The 18,378-nt window shown below is 41.5% G+C and overlaps 1 protein-coding gene across 1 annotated transcript in view; it reads right to left on the bottom strand.

Moving 5' to 3' along the window:
* Positions 1-18,118, bottom strand: part of ADCY2 (adenylate cyclase 2) — a 369,183-nt gene extending 351,065 nt beyond the window's left edge. The window contains exons 1-2 of the mRNA XM_069492150.1: positions 17,741-18,118; positions 2,719-2,916 (exon numbers count right to left, since the gene is read on the bottom strand). Coding sequence (XP_069348251.1) covers positions 2,719-2,916; positions 17,741-17,959 — 417 coding nt within the window. The 5' untranslated portion in view covers positions 17,960-18,118. The remainder of the gene's footprint in view (positions 1-2,718; positions 2,917-17,740) is intronic.
* Between the last annotated feature and the right edge of the window lie 260 nt (positions 18,119-18,378).

The following is an 18,378-nucleotide window of genomic DNA, read 5'->3' as shown; positions in this document are numbered from 1 at the left end:
CACGGGAACATCCCCAGGCCACAGGCTGGGCTGGCCACCTAACCTGCAGTGTCACATGGGGCAGCCAGGCTGAGTCCCACATGCACACCAGTTCCACCCAGGGCAGCAGCATGGGAAAGAAACCACAGGATGGCTGAGCATACCTGTGGGGGCAGAGGTTAAAAACAATTCCAATTCAAGATGAGCTTGAAAACAAAAACGTCAAGGTACACAGGGAGAATGAATGCTAAGGAAGTTGGCCAAGAAATTCAACGCCTAAGAGAAATCAGTCTTGAGAAACGGAAGCAAAATGACTATGGAATAAGCATGTTTAAGGTTCTTCAAGAGATGTTTAAAAGCAGGTGGACAGCATCAAAACCAAAATGCATGGTATAAAACCAAAAATAGGCAAAAAGAGAGCAGGTGGAGATGAACAACATCAGCACACCTAGAGATGAAAAAAACACAGTCGTCTGTTAGTGAACACATCGAAGTAGGAGCTGCAAGCTGCAGGCTGCCGGCAGCGGGACACACTCTCCTAGAGGCCAGGATGGGACACGGAAAGACAGTCACATCCCTGCCTGGAAGTCTGTGCTCCAGTGGGGGAGACCATCAGTGAACAAAGAAGGGGTGTGAACTATGACTTGAGGTGCTGCAGTCGCCTGAAGTTCTATGGAAAATTGCAAGCACAGTGATGACGTGGCCCGACCAGGAGGCACAGGAGGCCTGGGAAGGCTGTGCTGAGGGCTTACGACCTGGGGAAGAAAGACACTGCAGACAGACGGAAGGGCCTTACCTTGATTAATCATTCCCATTAAAAATAATAATAATGACAAAGCAAACATTACGTTACTGGTGGATCTTAGGTGTCCCGACTAAGTTAAATGGCACGATGCCGCTCACACTCCACCACTCAGCCCTGCATCAGAAGTCCTGGCTAATACAGTTAAATACAACACCACCTAAGAACAGAGTAAACTAAGGATTCGACGGGGAAAAGAAAATTCTCACTCTCTGCAGATGACCATACTGTCCACACAAATAAAACTGAGACTCTCAGAGGGCAGCGCAGGCGGCGGGAGAGGGTGGGCAGGAGCTCAGGGCGCAAAGGAAAGAGGCGGGAGCTGAGGGCAGGAAGAGGCTGGCTGGAGCAGGGGCACTTGTGCCCAGCCCTGTGAGGGGCCTGCGTGGGAGGGAGACGAAGGAAAGATGGAGCCACCCACCAAGTCTTTCTTGTGTCCACTCTGAATGTATCATCTCCATCATCTCGGAGCCAGACTGAGTAACTTGAGTTCACTGAGACCAGCCTTCTCCCTTTGCAGAAGAAACTGAGGCCCGGAGAGGATAATGGCTTGACAGAGGTCACAGGACCAGCTGCTGACAGAACCCACTAGAAATTTCACCTTTGGGCTCTTTCCAGATAAGGCACACAGTTACACTCTGTTCCTCGCCATGGCATTTGAGCCCATCCGACACCTGTCTGCTCCCTGAGCCTCTACAGCAATTCCCCTCCACTAGCGCTCTTCTCCCCATCTCTCTCAGGATCCTGTTTCCTACGGCCTTGATGTCCCCACCAACGCCATGATGGCCCTCTCAGCTGCTCAATTCACTCTCTCCCTGGATGGCTTCAAACCCCCGCAGCTTGGATGACAAGCTCTAAGCTAATAGCTCATATATCCATGTCTCCAGCCCAGACTTGTCCCCTGGACAGCACACCGTTTAATCAAGCCGTCAGATGGGTATGCTGGGAAGAACCACCCACGCGGCAGCAGCACTATGGGAAAAACCATTAGTAACTTAGTAAGACTATACTGTCCTAAAGATGTGATACCACGAGAGCCTCACCAGGTGCAAAATGAATGAAGGTAGTTTTCCTAACAGGTATTTGAAGCAATCCTCTTGATAGGATCTGACCGTGTGGAGAGAAAATCAGAGTTACAGAAGTCTGTAAGTAGGAGGGCTCCACTAATAGAGAAAGAATTTAAGGGCAACCACCAGTCTTGAGGGTTGGAGGAACAGGGGAACGCTCTGATCCCAGAGAGAATCTAAGATAATTGGAAACCTAAACAGGTACTCAGGGAACAGGAGAACAGAGTTGCCAAAACTGTGGTGTGAGACACAAACCAAGACACTGGACCAAACGGAAGCTCAGCTATCCCAAATGAGCAACAACGTGAGACCTTAGCCAGGGCGCTGGCTGCAGCAGGATTGATTAGTTAAGATGGGTGTGGAATGACCATCAGGTGAAGACGCTATTTCAAAAGACTTTGTTCTCCGTATCACTTTCAGTTAGACAAGAGAAATAAGATTTAGTGTACTATTGCACAATATACTGACCATATTTAATAATTATGTATTGTATAGTTCAAAATTGCTAAAAGAGTAGATTTTAAACCTTCTCACCCCAAAAAATAAATAAATAGGTGAGGTGTTAGATATGTTGATTAGCTTGATTTAATCTTATATTAAACATATATGTGTGCATATACACACATATTACAGTACATACATATACACACATACACATATGCATATATACATATATATTGTACCCCATAAATATATACAATTATTCGTCAATTAAAAACAGACAAATTTTAAAAAGAAAAAAACGTTTTAAAGACTTTGTTCTCAGTTATAGGTCTCCTCTTTACAATTTAGGGCCAAGATGTTTACAGAACTAAGTATGTCACCAATCGAGGCACATATAGGAAATACAGAAGAAATGTTAACACTTACCTGGTCCCAGGGAGAGATGGTGCCTTCAAAGCACAGGAACAAGTAGGCCATGGCGACGAGACAGATCCATATCACCAAAGAGAAGAGGCGCAGCAGCTTCTTAAATACAGACTCGATGCAGACGAGGATAAATATCGCAAAGAAAATCGCCAGGGCCGTTGGAACCGTTATCAAAAATGCCACATGGTCTTCAACTTCCTGGGGAGAGGAAAGAATAGATGGAAAAGTTACAATTTAGAGACACTGTGATCCCCATGATTTATGTTTTTAAAATGTTATCCACATGAGTCAATGTCAAAATATATTGGGTTTAAAAATGATTTTAAAAGTAGAACAGTCTGAACTTTTAAAAATTTAAGTTTCATATTAAATAAATATTTCTTTTCCTAAGGAGATAATCCAATATTGGGTATTTAAATTAAGACAAAACAGCTATAGTATCAAATTTACATTTTCCTTGATAAATGGAGAAATGGATTTTATTCAGAAGTGAGTACAAGAAAAGAAGCGCCAGGAGAAAGTAAGACAACCAGTTTCACCATCAGAATCAGAGGATCAGAAATAAGCCTGGCCTTAGAAAATTAGGTCCTCCAAATGGATCTGAAATGTTTTATTTAAAAAAAAAAAATTTAATTATCTCTGTTGTTACAGTGATGAGCTTTTATTTTAATGCACGGCAATTAATGTTTTCAGAGGGTCACAGGTTCACGGAACAGGGTCAGAAAGCGCTGTGTACGGAAGCTGGCAGAGCGGGCACTATCAGAAGCGTGTGCCACGTTTGCTATTTTCCTTCCTCCACCTCTCGTGGGCTTCAGTAGCAAAAAGAAAATGGGCATTTATTATTAGCTCTTACTAATGCATTTTTAAAAATTTATTTTGGCACACAAATACTAGTTTTGCATTTATCTCTTTCTAGCCACAAAAAAAAAAAAAGCACACTATTTCCGTTCTACATAATTTCACCACCATATAATAGATATGTGTATCTTTGATTGTACAAGCTCAGATTTAGGCTTTAGTTTCTATAAAACGTTACCCTAGAACCTTGCTAGGACATCTTTTACTACTGGATGAAACACAGTTTGCGGTCTTTAACCCGAATGTGTTTAGTTATTGAAACATCCATAGGCATTTCAATCAAAAAAGCCACGTGGCTGGGACCATAAAAACTTCCACTGAGGTTTTGGAATATTAAAGGTAACAGTAAAATCTGGGACTTATGAAGCAGGCATCTTTCAACTACTAGCGCCTGGGATCCCGAACCGTTACCAATGGGTACAGGGTTCACTCTGTCCAGCTGGAGACGGGTCCATTCAAACACCAGGCAACTAACAACAGGGAACAGATCCGGCAAAATCCCACACTGAGTCCAGGCTACCATCGAGGGGAAAGAACTGGCATCTAGGCCCTCCCAACTTCAGTATTTCCCTTTCTCTTTTGCAATCATATGTGTGTTAAATGATGCCTGAGAAACAGGCAACAGTGACAAGAGTAGTAAATGCTAATAGCATTTTTTTGTGCTAAGCACTCTTACATATATGGACCTCTTTAATTCTTACAACAACCTGGGGGCTGCAGAGGAGGTACTAGCATTAGCACCACTCTACAGCTGAGGAAACTGAGGCCCGGGGAAGGGCTGCCAGGGGCTGCCCAGGCCTCCAGCCCAGGACCACCTGTGGGGTTTGTGGCCACGCAGCAGACAGAGAGCTCACGCGAGTGGAGCCCATCCTTGCTGTGGCCAAAGAGCGTGTGTTTCCAGAACAGGCAGAAAACAAGAGGATCAAATGAGATGTTCCTATTCTCTCTCTCCATCGCCATTTTTATCCAGGATTAAGTGCCTGTGTTATTACTCTTACCCTCAGACACAGTTTACACTTATTGCAAAGGGGTATGAGATCCCACCAGGCTGCGCACACTCCCCAGACACCGCAAATGAATGCACGCATGGGATGTGAGAGCCCGTCACAGAGGCCATCGGATTGGAGGTTACGATGGCTACACACATGAAGCCATGAAAACTGATTTAATTTAAACCTCCTCAAATGAACTTCAGTGAGTTGAGGACAGAAAACTAACCAGTAAATAACCAGGAAAGCTGTTTTCCTAGTATAACTGCTCATGCTTTTCATTACCCCAGCAGGAGAGAAACAGTCATTGACTTTACTGGCTCTTACTTCCCCAGAAAGACTGAAAATCAGTCCAAAAATATGCATGACTAAAGTGAAAATCAGTAACTAAAGGAATAAAAAAGATTGTGATGTAGTCTTTCTAGGATGCTGGGGACAAACAGAATGACCTGTAGGAGCTTTTGCTGCACTTCTCTTTGAAAAGATCTACCCATAAACGAGACAAAGACTCAATGTCTTATCTTGATGGGTACAGTATTACTTATTATACAGTAAGACTTCATATTAGTTTTGGTTTTATATACTGGAATCTCTCTATTCTCTCTCTCTCTCTCTCTCTCATCAAGAAGTGACTTTTCTGGACTGCAGGTGACTTCTCTATTTGTAAGCACTGTGCCTGGGTCCCACGATCCCCTTAGGAGCCCACAAAAAAGTTTTGATTTCTTTTAAAATGAGAACAAAAACAACAACAAAAAGCACAAGCTTTTAGGATCAAACATTGGATATGTCATTATGACAAGGCAATTGCAAACTATAATTTTGAATATACTTTTAAGGAGGAAGGGACCTTTGACATCACAATGCCATCCTAGGTGGCTACCAGGTATTCTGCATGCCAGAGAAGGAGCGTCAGCTTCCTGCAGCAGCCCCCAGCTCCAGTGGGTGAGCCAGAGTCCCAGATAGCCAACGGCTGAAGACAGTCAGCTGTTGCTCACGAGGCTGTTGAGTCCAACCTTTGCAAAACTTGGGCCCACTGCAGAACGGGGACACTTCAAGAAAGAGAACAGCCATCAATTTAGTCTGCATCAGCCTTTTGAACTCTAACCCTGAAGGAGTTCTAATATAGGCTTCTCCACAAAAAAGGATCTTTTAAAGAGTCTCAAGGAAAAAAACAGAAGAGTATTCATTAGAGAATGTACAAGCTTATAAACTACGTTCTTCCTTAGCCCTGCTACTTACATCATGCGTTTTTCTTTTTTTTTTTTTTTTTTTTTGAGACAGAGTCTCGCTTTGTTGCCCGGGCTAGAGTGAGTGCCGTGGCATCAGCCTAGCTCACAGCAACCTCAAACTCCTGGGCTTAAGCGATCCTACTGCCTCAGCCTCCCGAGTAGCTGGGACTACAGGCATGCGCCACCATGCCCGGCTAATTTTTTGTATATATATATTTTAGTTGTCCATATAATTTCTTTCTATTTTTAGTAGAGACGGGGTCTCACTCTTGCTCAGGCTGGTCTCAAACTCCTGACCTCAAGCGATCCACCCACCTCGGCCTCCCAGAGTGCTAGGATTACAGGCGTGAGCCACCGCGCCCGGCCGTGTTTTTCTTAAGGCTAAGGAAACAAAGGGATGCCCTCAGATCTGCGATTACAGGGTTCTCCTCCCTCCCCACACTGTTCCCTGTGGATGGGGAGATGGATGAAGCCAAAAAGGCACACCTCGTGGCTGTCCTCTTCCAATTGAGTCGAGTTTTCAAACTTCAGAATATAAGACAGAGTAGCTTAAAATAAGCAAACTAAATCATTAAAAACATCGTCAATCTAAATTAACTATTTTTATGTATCCTAACCCTTCCTCAGTACGAAAAAAAAATACCATACAATGTAAACTAAATGAAATGTATTAAAATGCTTTTAATATTACTAAAATGTACTAAAATGCCTTTTTTAAATTAAAAAAAATTACCATATAATGCACAGTAAATGAAATATACTAAAATATCTTTTAAAAAGGAGATTTTTGCCATGGTATCATCTACTGTAATGATAATGCATTCCTATCACTCCCTTCGAACATTTTATCCTTTCATTTTCAATGCATTTTCCGGTAATTTGGGAGTTTCTAATTGCTAGGCCTATTAAATACCCATCACTTTTATTTATTATGTGACAATCCCTTTGTTTCTTAAATGCTTTCCTACGCAGCAACAGCTTATCTGTATTTTGATTCTTCTCCGTGTGCATTTTTCTTTTTTGTTGTTGTTGTTAGTACTACTTTTCATTTAGATGGTAAAGGACAGTCTAATGTAAATTACTTCTTTCCCATGTTTTTTAAAAAAAGGTATTTTAGTGAAGTGCTTTGAAGCCAGACAGACTGAAGATAGAAACCCATTTCTCTCACTTCCTGCTGTGCACTCACGGTGAGAATCCGCGTGCCCCAAGCCAGTTTCTTCACGTGCACAGGGACAGACTTTGTGTGGCTGTGGGGGAGTCAGGGAACCCCAGGTGCCCCACAAATGACTGTGCTTATTGGGGAAAACAAAATCAGACTGTAGCTATGATACACAGTTGACTACAGGAGTATGCGTGCAGATACATATATTTTCATGTATGTATAAAAAATGGTAATCTTATCCACATACATAGTCATATTTCTTTTCATCATGAGGTATGAAAAGAATAAATAAGCGATTATAATAATTTTAAACATCTGTAAACATAATAAAATAGTCTCAAAGTGTATAAAGCAAAACTTTACACAGAAGGAAAAATAAACAAATCTACCAAAAATAGGTGATTTCAACTCCTCTATCTTGCTATATCGATAGGCCCAGCAAATAAAACAAAAATAAAAACAAACAAATAAAAAAGACGTAGAAGATTTGAACATCATACTCAGGAAGCCTGGGTTAACTGAAAAATACAGAATTCCACATCCATGGTCTATGTCTCTGTTCTTGTGCCAGTACCATGGTGTTTTTAGTTACTATAGCCTTGTAGGATAGCTTGAAGTCTGGTAAATTGATGCCTTCCAATTTGTTCTTTTTGCTTAAGGTTGCTTTGGTTATATGGGGTCTTCTCTGGTTCCATATGAAGTGTAGAATTATTTTTTCTAGATCTGTGAAAAATGATGTTGGTATTTTAATAGGGATTGCACTGAATCTGTAGATCACTTTGGGTAGTATGGACATTTTAAAAATGTTGATTCTGCTGACCCATGAGCATGGTATGGTTTTCCACCTGTTTATGTCCTCTGCTATTTCCTTCCTCAGTGTTTCATAGTTCTCCCTGTAGAGGTCTTTTACCTCCTTAGTTAAATATATTCCTAGGTATTTTATTTTCTTTGTTGCTATTGTGAAGGGTATTGGGTCTTTCATTTGGTTCTCAGTTTGACTATTGTTGGTGTACATGAATGGTACTGATTTTTGTGTACATTGATTTTCCTGTGAACACACATTCTCTCTTACACCTCTACCTATTGCTACCTTCTCCTTCTGTCTTGCCCAGCTCTTTCAGGATATTTCCACCCCCTTTTCCCTCTCTCCCTTCTTTTTTATCTGCTCTTCTTCGTTCATAACACTACTTTTCTGAATGAGCAAAATCAGTTCCAACAATGACAACATGTAAAAATGGTGTCACTATAAATAATAATACAATTACATTAAAAACAATCCTAAATCAGGCTGACACTTCACTTGATTTTGTAACCTAAGACTTTGCTGAATTTATTTATCAATTCCAGTAGTCTCTTGGCAGATTTTCTGGGGTTTTCTAGATATAAGACCATATCATCAGCAAAGAGAGATAGTTTGATCTCTTCTGCCCCCATTTGGATGCCCTTGATTTTTTTCTCTTGTCTGATTTCTCTGGTTAGGACTTCCAGCACTATGTTGAATAGAAGTGGTGATAGAGGGCAACCTTGTCTGGTTCCAGTTCTAAGCAGGAATGCTTTCAATTTTTCCCCATTCAGTATGATGTTGGTTGTGGGTTTGTCATATATGGCAGAAAATCTTTATTCATTACATTGACAGATTCAAAAACCACTCAAAAAAGCACATGATCATCTCAATTTGGTGAAATTCAATGCCCAATCACATTTGAACTTTTTAATAAATTAGAATAAAAAAGGAATCTCAAAAGAGATCTGCAAAAATCTATAACCAACATCATCCTAAATGGATAAAGTATAAATGAATTGCCTTTAAAGTTAGGAAAAAAGAAATGGTACCCATAATCACCAATTCTATCAAAATCATATGAAAGTTCCTAGCCAGCATAATAAAACAAGAAAAATAAATCAAAGAATTTGGTAGTGGAAAAGAAGAAATAAAACTCTTATTATTTGCTGATGATATGATTGTCTATGTGGGACACTGGAAAGAATCTGCAGTCCAGTGAGTAGTAACGCATAGGCTATAAGTTGCCTGAACATAAGATCAATATCCAAAATTCAATTCTCTTACTTTATACTAGGAACAAAATTATAGAAGTCATAATTTGAAAAATGCCATTTACAGTAAGCAACAACCTACAAAATACATTGTTTGATTGAGGAGCAAGAACAGCATAAAGAAAACCATAAAACTTCACTGAAGCACACAAATGAACAGAGACATGGCCCATGTGAGGGACAGAAAAATTTAATATCATAAAATACCGATTCTCAGCAGTGGATCAATAGATTCAATATGACACTAAAAAAAAAAAAATCCCAACAGGGCTTTCATATGAGATCGACATAAATTAATTGTAAAGTTTACATGGAGGAACAAAAGGTCAGGAATAATTAAGGTACTTTTAAACAGTTGAATAAGAAGATGTTACTTGCCCTGCACAATATAAATATTCACTGTGTGTGTGTATGTGTGTGTGTGTGTGTGTATGTGTGTGTGTGTGTATGTGTACAGTATTGCAGGAATAAAAACAAAACAAAACAAGAACTTAACCAATGGAGCAGAACAGCCCATAATCCACCACTCATATGTGAAATTTTGACATGTGACAGATGTGAAATAAGAGTAACTGAAATGGATCTGTGACAACTGATTCTCCATAATGAAAATAATACGTAAATGGATTTTAATTTCTACCTCACACCACACATACATGTCATTTGTGTGCGTATGATAAAATGAACAAAGGAAAAACAAGAGAATAATAAAAACCAATTTCGATATGAAGTTTATATCGGAGGGCAGACAGAGGAACGAGATGTGTGGGGCATATAGACAGAAATGTGTTACTAGAGATATTCTAGTTCAGAGTGGATTTGTGGGTGTTTGTTTTAATATAAATAATTAGCCAGAAACAGATCGATGAGGATTGTGATTGAGAATCACAATTAATCAAAGATTAATCAAATTAATTAAGTAATTAATCTCATTTTGATCACTCATAGTCCAGTTCCAAAGAACACGGATGCTGTGTGTTCGAATTCACTGCAAGTCAGTGCTAGGAGAGGGGTAGACATGAAGTTCACCGTATGTCTGAGCTATGTTAACATTTCTTCATCACCTGTTTGACTTACAGTCTTCGGATCTCTTCCTTGAATTTCTAACATCCATTGCTTGTATTGGTTCTAGTAATGGACTAGCCCAAAATTTTGTTTCCTTTATAACGTACACAGATCACTGGCAGCTTGAAATTTTAATTATTTTGCCCTTTTTTCTCTATATAGCTTTTAAAAAATAACAGAGGACACTAAAACCCACCCACACACACACACATTCACACACAATAATTCAGTCATGAGAGTGAGCACATGGGAATAAAAACCAGCACCTTTGAGTTCTAGCTTGTCCTAGCTGTGATAGCTCAAGACTGTCTCAGGGATAATAAAGGACATCGATGTAAATCGATAGGATTCCTAATTCCAAGACCTTTTAGTCAGGGCTCCTGTTACTACGGCACTGATGTACCATGTTCTCTACCAAGAACTTTCTATAGGGAGATGACATAGAGACTTAATTCATTCACAGATTTCTGCCAGAAAATAATGACCATTTTGAGAAATCTTCAGAATTTTAATATTCTAAAAATAAACCACTGTACTTTATGTCTGTATGTTTCAAATGCAATAAATTATTCATTCAATATATTGTAATTGTCCTAATAATTGAAAATTTTCATTTCAAGCACCAAGTTTCTCGAAAGAGACATGGTTCGACTCTGAGATACAATTTGCCTCCTGCATCTCTGCAAGCCATGATCAGGTCTGCATATTCATTCCCTCTCGGCACAGTCGTTCCAGAACTCTGGGAAGAGTCAGGAAACTAGTTGGCAAAGCTGCTCACGATGGTTTTTGGGTTAAAGCTCTTGTTACTGTGTCCACCGCTCTCTGACCTGATGCTGGCTTCTGCAGACAGACGTGTAAGCAGAAGCAATAAGAGGGAACAAAAAGAATTATTCATAATACTGCCCGAAACAGTCGGGCAAATGAAGTCTTCTTCCAAACCTCTTCTCATTTCCTTCTTTATGATTTTTATTGTATCCTTATATAAAAAGGGCATTGAAGAATTAGCATAGGCTTAATTTTGTCAAATGGACCAACAAGCACATAAGCTGACTCAATAATCCATTTCTTTTCTCCCAGATGCACCTGGTGGGTGCAAACCAGAATTGCCAAGTATCTTATTTCCTCGTTTGATACCAGGGAACCACACGGTAAATATCATCTCATTACTCTTGGCAATTTTATATAAAACTCTCCAAAGCTATTATAACAAAACTAAAAAGTATAAAGGTCAATATGAGTGTCAACTTGGCAAGAGTTTTAGTGCCGGAAAATGTTAAACTTATGTCAAAATGCGACTTTTAATGAAATCATCTATGCTTCTCCCTGTCTATGCTTTTATTTTAATAACTCAAAGTTATGTAAACAATATTTATCACACAGATAGAAATGCATCTCCTGCATTCATACTCAGATTTAAAAATCCTAGTACTCCCTTGGTTTTCAGCCTGAAATACATCTACAAGAGATCTTGGCAAGGAGAACCCTCTATGGAACAAACAGAATAAGAACAGATACTTACATCTGTTTGAGCTATAATACGTGCCCATTGTACTAAATGCTCAGATGATCTATGTTACTTTATTCCCAACAGAGTTCTATGAGCCTGGTTCTGTTATTCTTTTTATTTTGCAGAAGAAGTAACTGAAGGACGGATAAATTAACTTGTCAGGAACACACACTAAGTGGAAAAATGAGGCCTAGATCCAGGTCTAACTACAAAGTTTGTGCTTTTACCAGCAGGCTGGACAATGAAAATGCAGCTGGTAAGGGAAATGTAGCTACATGGTAAGGGCGAATTATGCATATGTTAATTAAGCACCTGCAATATGGTTAGCCCTGTGTTAAATTAAATACAGGGAATGCTAACATTCTTCCCAAAAGAACTAACAATGCATTTAGGAGACAAGACAAACCCTCAAAACTACTCTGAACTTCAGACAACAGTAATGTAGAAGTTAAATTATTTTTTCTATTTCATGCACTTTGCAAGCATCAGAGGCAGAAATCAATACAGGCGAAAATGTTCACCAAAGGCTGAACTGCTTAAGTTCAACAAAGAGAGGTTAAATTTGGATACAGGGTACAGAGATGTGGAGGATGCTTTGGGATGAGGAGAGTTACTCAGGGGAAGACCCAAGAGCTGGAGAGGGTCAGAAGGTGGATGCCCTCAGTCCATGTGGTCCAGAATGACAGATTACCCCAGAGAGGTAAACAGTACTTTAATTACAGCCACTTCAGGGTGGACGGCCACCCATGGCAGTGCCAATCACAGTGCTTGCCCCTGGAGGTGCTCAGTGAACAGTCAGTGAAGGAAAGAATGAGCCAAGCTCAATGGATTGTCTCAAGAAGGGACCAGGTATGCCAGTGGAGTACGCCCAAACATCCAGCTTGGACTCTTCTATCACGAATAATTACTGATCAAACATATCAAAGGGATTAGTGCAATCATTAGTATACCTTTATCAGAGTAATATATCAGCTCTAACAGTGTTGTTATATTTTCAGTAGAATATTTGATTTTAAATTATCATAAGAATCACAGCTAAATAGGAATGGCTCTGAAGTGCCTCAGTGTTTATGCCAGGACTTCTCAGATAACAAAAGCAAAGCCACAAGTGGAAGGTCTGCTTGATGAGGAAGATATTGGGGCTATTTACCATAATGAAAATAAATGATGCCACCAACTCAATGAATTAATTGTGAAGAAGTATCTCTATCCACATTCCTTTAATACTGAAAGAGAGAAACATTGGAAGGTAACTCTGTTACACTGAATGAAAACTGAGGATGTTCATATCCGTAAGAAATTTCAGCAAGAAAATTGCCATCGTGCCAAGACCAGAACTAGGAATTCTAGACTTGCAATGTTCTCCAGCAAAGTCACCCAGGAAAAGTCAAGTGCCCTATGACCTGGCCCCAGCATTGCAGCTGTGCGACCTTGAAGAATGAGTTCACCTCTCCAGCTCTTTGTTTCCTCATCTGTAGAAGGGGTGCATTTCCAGTTCTAATGCAATGTGACTATGGGGTTCTTTCATAGTAACAATGAAAATGCAACTAGAAGGACCTAGCAATGGCTAACATTTCCTGGGGGCTTATTCTATGCCAGGCATCGTCTAAGGGTTTTACATGTATTAATTCAGACCATCAGCTTACATGGCAGGTACCATGCCTTTTTACAAACAAGGAAATTGGGACATAGACAGGTTAAACAATTTTCCCAAAGTCATAAGTAGAAAGGGATAAAACCAAAATTCCCACACAGATAGATGCTCGTAACGGATACTCTCTATGGCCTTTTCTAAATGGGAAGGCAAGGTACTGTGTAGTGTATACATTTAATTACGCATTTTAATATCCAAAGGATGCTTCCAAATACTTTCTTGCTGCTCTTCTAAACTGCAACCATCTTTCCTGCAGAAAATTACAGCTTTTCCTTGGCCTTTGTTATACCACAGGTAAATTATAACTAAAACGACTTAGTGAATTACTGGTTGCAAATTACAAACACCTGCAGAGTAAGATTTTCCTGCATGTATAGAAATGCACAAAAAGATATATCTTTAGCTACTTTTACTCCAATACCTAAAAATATGTTCTATTGCCCTCCACCCCCTAGAATTATAGGACTATGGAAAGTATGCACAGAATTTTCTGTTCCCCAGAGATGTTGCACGTATTTAATACCTGCCTTCCTGGCCTTCAACTCCCAAGGAAGAGGGTGATTCTATCACCTACTGGGGGCGCTGAAAGATTGTCTGCAAGAATAAAGTCAATTTCCTTCTACAAATGATTGGGTCTGTTTACTTGTGTTGTAAAAATAAGATTCTTTCTTAATGTATAGATAAAAGAAACACATTGATATATCTGCCCTTAGAAAAAATATCTGATGCTGGAAAATTGATTTGTAATAAAATGTACTTATGGTTACTGTTGTAAAAATCTAGTTCATCATATCACCATAAAGCACGGGGTCATCTTTTTAGTCATGCATATTACCTGTTTAGATTTAATAAAAGTGAATACTCTTATTTCAGTATCATCCTAAAAAAATTCATTTCATTGCATCATTCGACTATTTAAAATTTATGGTAATAAAATTTTTTCACTCAAATTGAAATATTGACTATTCCTAATCATAAATTTTAACCAAAACAAATCTGGCTGAAGCCAGCTGGTATTTTGACAAACTAAAAAAAATATGTCAACCTTTCTTAACAATGACAGGCAAATTTTGAGATAAGCTGGCTGATTTTGGACATAATAAATGAGAGCATTAAATTCTGAAAAGGAGTTTTAATGCGTTCAGTAAGGAGAACCAGTTCTAAAAAACAAAATGACATACCTTAAAGCTTGGTCCCACTAGTTCTAAGTTTCCTGATGCCAGGGGTCAAGTTTATTTGGTTTCTCACCCCAGCATTGTCACCATGCCTGGCACTTGGGAGGCACTCAATAAACTGATGTTGAAAAAATAAGGTTTTTCATTAAAACTTTCCATTATAAACAACAGAAAATATTTTTCATATTACTAAACAGAATATTAAAATCCAAGAAATACCATCACATGTTCTATTTACTTTGTATCATGTCTTCAGATAATTATGAACAAATATGGGATGAAACTCACTTAATAGTTTTTATGTAGAAAATAATCAATTAAGCAAGACTGTGAAGTTTCAATTTAGTATGTATTTTTACAGTTTAAAAAACACTGTAAGGATCACTTTAACTTCATGGTCAACAACACAGAATCATGGACTGACCACAGACTGAAATTAAAAGAAATCATTTTGTGAACAATGTCGACTAGGGAAATATAAAATCAAAACAAAGCTTAATTTTTTTCTTTTTATTATATATTTAAAATTGCCTCATACAAAGGCAAGTACATATTACACATAGAAAAACACCTCTATGCATTAGGATTATGCTGAGATCATTTTGTAGTCCAAATGTTCTAGGAGACTAGGGATGTGCGTTAAGAAAATTGCCAGACTTTTTCTGTGACAAGAACTGATGAAAGTCTAATGGAAATCAAAATCAGGCAGATCCAGGGGAAAGAAGGAATCTGTCCAAGATTTTAGGCAGCAAAAATAGATCTGCTTAGCTCCTGAATTACATGAGAGCCCAGCTATTCGAGTAAAGTGCTCCAAGGTGGAAACTTGGGCAGAGCCCCAAGGCAACCATTCCATCTCCCAAGGTAGAGACCTCTTAGAAACAAAGCCCTACTAGGTCTGAGAAAGGAACCATCCCACCCACAAGAACACAGCTCCAAGCAATATTCCATCTTCAGATGTTCTTACCCTAAATGTCTTTGACTATCTAGATGGGAAACATTTTTTGGAAAGCAGAAATGCTGGTTATGCTGTTACTAAAATCAAAATAGAAATGAGCTGATGTGAGCCCAAAATCATCCCAGTGCCAACCCAGGTCCAGTTTAGGAAGACAGTGCCCATTTCTGACGTGGCCTGGCAGTGCAGTCTCCACCTGAAGGTCACCTTTCTACCAGACTGAGTTACCCTCTCTGATTCTGGAACATTTCTGCACAGCTGTTATCTTTGAAGGATTTACATGGTGGATGTGAGACCGTGATGGCCCGGGTGCAGCCAAGAACAGGACCCATTTCACTGTCTCTGGGCCTCGCTGTGAGTGGCAGCCATGCCATGGGAAATACCTGCTAAGTGCTTAAAATGATGTAGCCAAATTCAAGGGAAGAGCGGAAATGATTGATTTGTCAAGGAAACGATGCCTGGATAAAGTTTGAAAAAGAATACTACTTTAACATTTGCACCAAGCAATTTGGAACATTAAGGAACTGCGTAAAGGAACGCTAATACAAAGAGAACCAAGACATTTCAAAGAAGAGTGTTTTAAGCCCGACTATGCTAAATCTCTGAGTGACCCATTCAAGAACATCTCTATCAATGGGATTTAAGAAATTAGTGTTCTCTATCATAGAAAACAAAGTGGGTTGTGTAGGGTGGCATGAACTTCACATTTGTCTTTAAATATATTAATGGTGCTATAAATAGGACATCACCTGCTCCTCCTTCCATTTAGAAAAGAACAAGCCAGAACAGGTTTGAATTACAGATTCAAGAGAATCACAAGCAGAAATGCCCTGGCAGAACAGATTTCCAAAGGAAAACCTTGATGTTTTTTCTTCCCTACAAGTAGAGGAACAAAAAGGAGATGTTTTTAGAGACCCAGCTTGCCAATAAGACTGAGCAGAAATCCCTCTCCAAGTCCTTTCAGTCCCAAAAGTAGTAAAGAGAGATAAAAATGCCATCCCAGGGAGCATTCAAGGCCAGTTACATGCGGGGGTCAGGGCTGCCCTGCATGCACATCTAGTCTACAAGGATCAAAAGGTGCTCTCCGCTCCACGTTTTATAGTACGAGAACCAGTTTGCGATCTGTGACTTCATGGCCTCCTACGTTCTATTTTCTATTCTTACCTCATTGAACTCAATCAGAAGACAGCACCCATTGAGTAGTGTGGGGAAAAAGGGAAATTTTATTTTTAAAAAAATATGATGGTAACAATTCTTCCCATGCATCACATTTGAGCACCATCTGGCTCAGGATATCCGAAACAAACTGCCAAATACCAAGGACAGCTATTTTATGCACTTGGTGAAACATAAGCAAAATCCACTTCTTTGCTGGTGGACACAAATAAATATAGGCTCTTGTTTATAGTCTAAGCTCAAAAAATATCATTCAGTGGAGACATTCCCAGATCAACCACTGACCAAAAAAATCTCACTGGATAATCGACAATTGACGCCTTGCACAAAATCTGCACACACATATTATACCCGGTACAAAAGTTTGAACCACACACTTGGAGAGATCAGTAACAGGAAGTTACCGCCATCTACAGATTTCCTCTCACTGTTCAAGAAAGCAAGCCAAGGATCTCTGCTTGAAAAATATGAACTGGCAAAATTGACATCAGCTGTTGAGCTGCACGATGCTCCTAGTGATGAAATCCACTTTAATAACCTGCCCCAAACTGTAAACACATTAACTACTCATCTAGAAACAGGAAAGCAAGGGTCCATCCAAAATGCTGCTTATTTGTAAAATCAGAGGATGAAGGAGTCACAACAGGTCAACACCCCATCACTTTCTATGGGGCTAAATACATACAGATTTAAAGGCAAAGATGGACTTTTTTTTTTTTTTTTTTTTCATTTTCCTTGCCACTAACCACTTTCCCAAGGCAGGCTTTTTACAGGGTGCGATAATGCCCAGTCCAAAGTAAAACGCCAGCTCAGGGCTCCGCCAGAGGAAAGGGACTGGAGGCAGCGGACTTGCTGAGGCAGCCCAGGGTTGGTCGGCGGAGACCGATCTGAGCGGATGCTGCGGGCAGCGGCGCCCGCCGGCGAGCGCGGAGGAGTTTGCCAGCGGGTGCGCACAGATGTGAAAAACACGCCCTGCCCGTCCACCTGGCGAACACCTTGGCAACTTTATTTTGGGCAGAGCCTTCCAAGGAAACTTTTCTCTTGCCCACAGCCGTTGCCCGAGCCAGGCCGGCTGCGAGCCGGCAGGAAGGGCAGGGCGCGGCGAGCCGAGGACAGCCCGGGCGGGACACGGCTCGGCGAGCCGGGTCCCCCTCGGGGCCGGGGAATGCGCGGGGCAGGGCCCACGGGGAAGCCACTCACCAGCCCGAAGGCGAAGAAGAGGGCAAGCAGGGCGAGGCAGGAGCCCATGACGATGAGCAGCAGGAAGACGATGAGCGGGTGCTGCTGGCTCATGCAGTAGTAGGACTCGTACAGCCAGTCCCGGGACCGTGGCAGCCCGTCTCCGCCGCCCGCCGCCGCCGCCACAGCCTCGGCGCGGTCCCGCAGGTAGCGGCGGCGCCGCATCGCCTCCTGCCACATCGGGGCGGCTCGCGGGGCGCCCGCGGTGCGCGCCCGGCCGGGCCAGCGCCGCTCGCCGCCGCCTCCCGCGTCCCACGCCCGCGCCGCCTCGGCCGGCCCGGCTGCCGGTGCACGGAGCTGCGCGCAGGGGCCTCCGGCTCGGGCGGAGCTCGGCGCCCCGTGCTGGGCGCTCTGACGCGCGGGCGGGGGCCGGGCGGCGGCCTCGGGGGCAGCTCCGGGCGCCGCCGCCGCCACCGCGCGGGAGGGGGCGGGCTCGACAGGGGCCCCTCGGCCCGCCTCCCCCAACCCCGCGCCGCGCAGCCCCGCTCCGCGCAGGGGCGGCGCCCGGCCTCCCCCAGCCGCCGCCCCCCGACGGCGGGCGGGGAGCTGAGGACAGTGGGGCGCTGACGGATGGAGGGGCAGTGGGCTGGAGGCACCGC

The sequence above is a fragment of the Eulemur rufifrons genome, chromosome 17, assembly GCF_041146395.1.
Source record: "Eulemur rufifrons isolate Redbay chromosome 17, OSU_ERuf_1, whole genome shotgun sequence".
Taxonomy (NCBI): domain Eukaryota; kingdom Metazoa; phylum Chordata; class Mammalia; order Primates; family Lemuridae; genus Eulemur; species Eulemur rufifrons.
The sequence above is the reverse complement of the archived record's forward strand: the minus strand, read 5'-3'. Positions and strand labels throughout refer to the sequence as shown.